Below are 1,971 nucleotides of genomic sequence, written 5' to 3'. Positions count from 1 at the left end.
GCAGTAGGTCTGGTAAGAAATCCGGTTGATTGGAGTGTTTTATTGTCGTTGAATTTTGAATTGTTTTCGCGTTCAGCCGCAAAAAAGGAAATTGCGCGCAAAGTTTTCCAATAATAGAGCAATTCTTACCTTCTAAGACGTAGACGATACTTCCCACATCGCCCTCGCAAATAATGAGGCTGCCTGCTTTGTATTCTTCCGGGTACATGCAATCGACGATTTCCCGGATTTGCGTCAGTTCCAGATTTTTCATAAAGTCGTTGTCCAGAATTGCTGCCTTGATAAGTTCCCGAGAACTGCAAAAAACGAGGCATTAGAAAAAACAGGTACACAGTGCACAATCGACAGTTTGAAGAAGCAGATTTTAACCTTCCCATAGGCGCATTTGAACACTTTCCAAAAACTTTATTAAAACTCAGGGCGTCCTGCAAAAATATTTATGGTACCACACAACCTGAAATGTGTAAGGCAAAATTGTCAAGAAAGGTATTTTGATTTTGACTCATTTCCCTGACTGCGTGCAATTGTCATTATATTCTGATCCTTCCTGGGTCTCAGCCAAAGTGTGAACTAAAAATCTGAATATCGTTGATTTCATTACGTTTCGGCGAGACAACAGCGCCATCATCAGATTAAAATTCAAAACAAACCCATAATTGGGCACATTTGATTCTTTATATGTTTGTCGGCCAAACATATAAAGAATCAAATGTGCCCAATTATGGGTTTGTTTTGAATTTTAATCTGATGATGGCGCTGTTGTCTCGCCGAAACGTAATGAAATAAACGATGTAATCATTTTGACTGAAACCCTGGAAAGAAAAAAGTGACACCCCCAACCTACCAAGTCTTCTTCGGAATTTTCCTGATTTGTAGATCACTTTTGCTCAAGTTGAGCGGTTCCGCACTAATACCCTCCCGCTTCACCCTGGACGGTTCCGGTGTTTGTGGCGGTTCCTCCGCCTGCTTGTTCTGCGTCTGCACCACCCCGTGCTTCTTGCCATTGAGACACCAAATGTCGCTGCCCAGATTGATCTGCTTGGTGATGATGCGCTGGGTGATCGGCGCCACCACTTGCCTGAACTTGTCGATCTCATTTTGCAGATATTTGATCATCAGCTCTTTGTCCTCGAGCTTTCGTTCCAGTTGTGCGATCGTCTCATCCTTTCGCACCAGTTCCTTGTTCTTCTCGTCCAGCAGGACTTTGTAGTGGTTGATGATCTCCATCTCGTGCGGCGACATTTTCTTGTTGCGATGGATCAGTTTGTTCACGAAGCTGTAGCAGCTCATTTTCGATGGATTTTCACTGGGGCATTCGCACTATCGCAGGAATTCGATTCGTTTGACTAAACCGGCGAGAGTCGAGCAAATGAAGGTGGGCATGTCGGGAGGCTTAATCTCAGCTGCGTCTACTCAAGTTTAATCGGCTGATTGGTACTTAGTACACGTTTTATCTTTCGGCAAAGCCAGAAAGAGCCGATAAAGATAATTGTATTAATTGCTTTGTTATGCAGCAATTCGACGAATCACGGACTCATGAACATATCTGCTATTGGGAGGAAAACTTTGCATTGCGGATCACAGTTCAGATCCGAGTGATTTATGCAATGGTCGCATGCGTTGGCCAATTAACTTTTCAAAATCACTAATATGGGTTAATTGCAACTGGAATCAGTCGGTTTGGTTTATGCATTTTGATCGATGCCGAGGCTGAAGTGTGATTCGATATGCAGGCTGCATTGAGTGTACCTGCATGCCTGCAGTTCCATTGGCGGCAATTACAGTATATGCATGTTAATTGGCTAACATCATGTGCGAACTTTGTAACGAGAAAAAACGCAGCATTTTAATCCTTGAAATCGCATTTAATGCGATGTATTTGTGGCCATGCTAGAACGGGCATTTACTTATTTATAATAAACTTTTCGCCCAAAGGATTGGCTTATTTTCCATCTGCTAACCAGTGGTTAA

The 1,971-nt window shown here is 42.8% G+C and overlaps 1 protein-coding gene across 1 annotated transcript in view; it reads right to left on the bottom strand.

Moving 5' to 3' along the window:
• Nucleotides 1-1,290, bottom strand: part of LOC125503595 (cGMP-dependent protein kinase 1-like) — a 2,557-nt gene extending 1,267 nt beyond the window's left edge. The window contains exons 1-2 of the mRNA XM_048664313.1: nucleotides 845-1,290; nucleotides 130-296 (exon numbers count right to left, since the gene is read on the bottom strand). Of these exons, the coding sequence (XP_048520270.1) occupies nucleotides 130-296; nucleotides 845-1,290 (613 nt within the window). The remainder of the gene's footprint in view (nucleotides 1-129; nucleotides 297-844) is intronic.
• Between the last annotated feature and the right edge of the window lie 681 nt (nucleotides 1,291-1,971).

Source organism: Dendroctonus ponderosae, unplaced genomic scaffold (assembly GCF_020466585.1).
Source record: "Dendroctonus ponderosae isolate FM_Combo_2020 unplaced genomic scaffold, Dpon_F_20191213v2 Dpon_F_20191213_2, whole genome shotgun sequence".
In the NCBI taxonomy this organism is placed as follows: Eukaryota; Metazoa; Arthropoda; class Insecta; order Coleoptera; family Curculionidae; genus Dendroctonus; species Dendroctonus ponderosae.
This window is presented reverse-complemented; position numbering and strand designations above follow the sequence as displayed.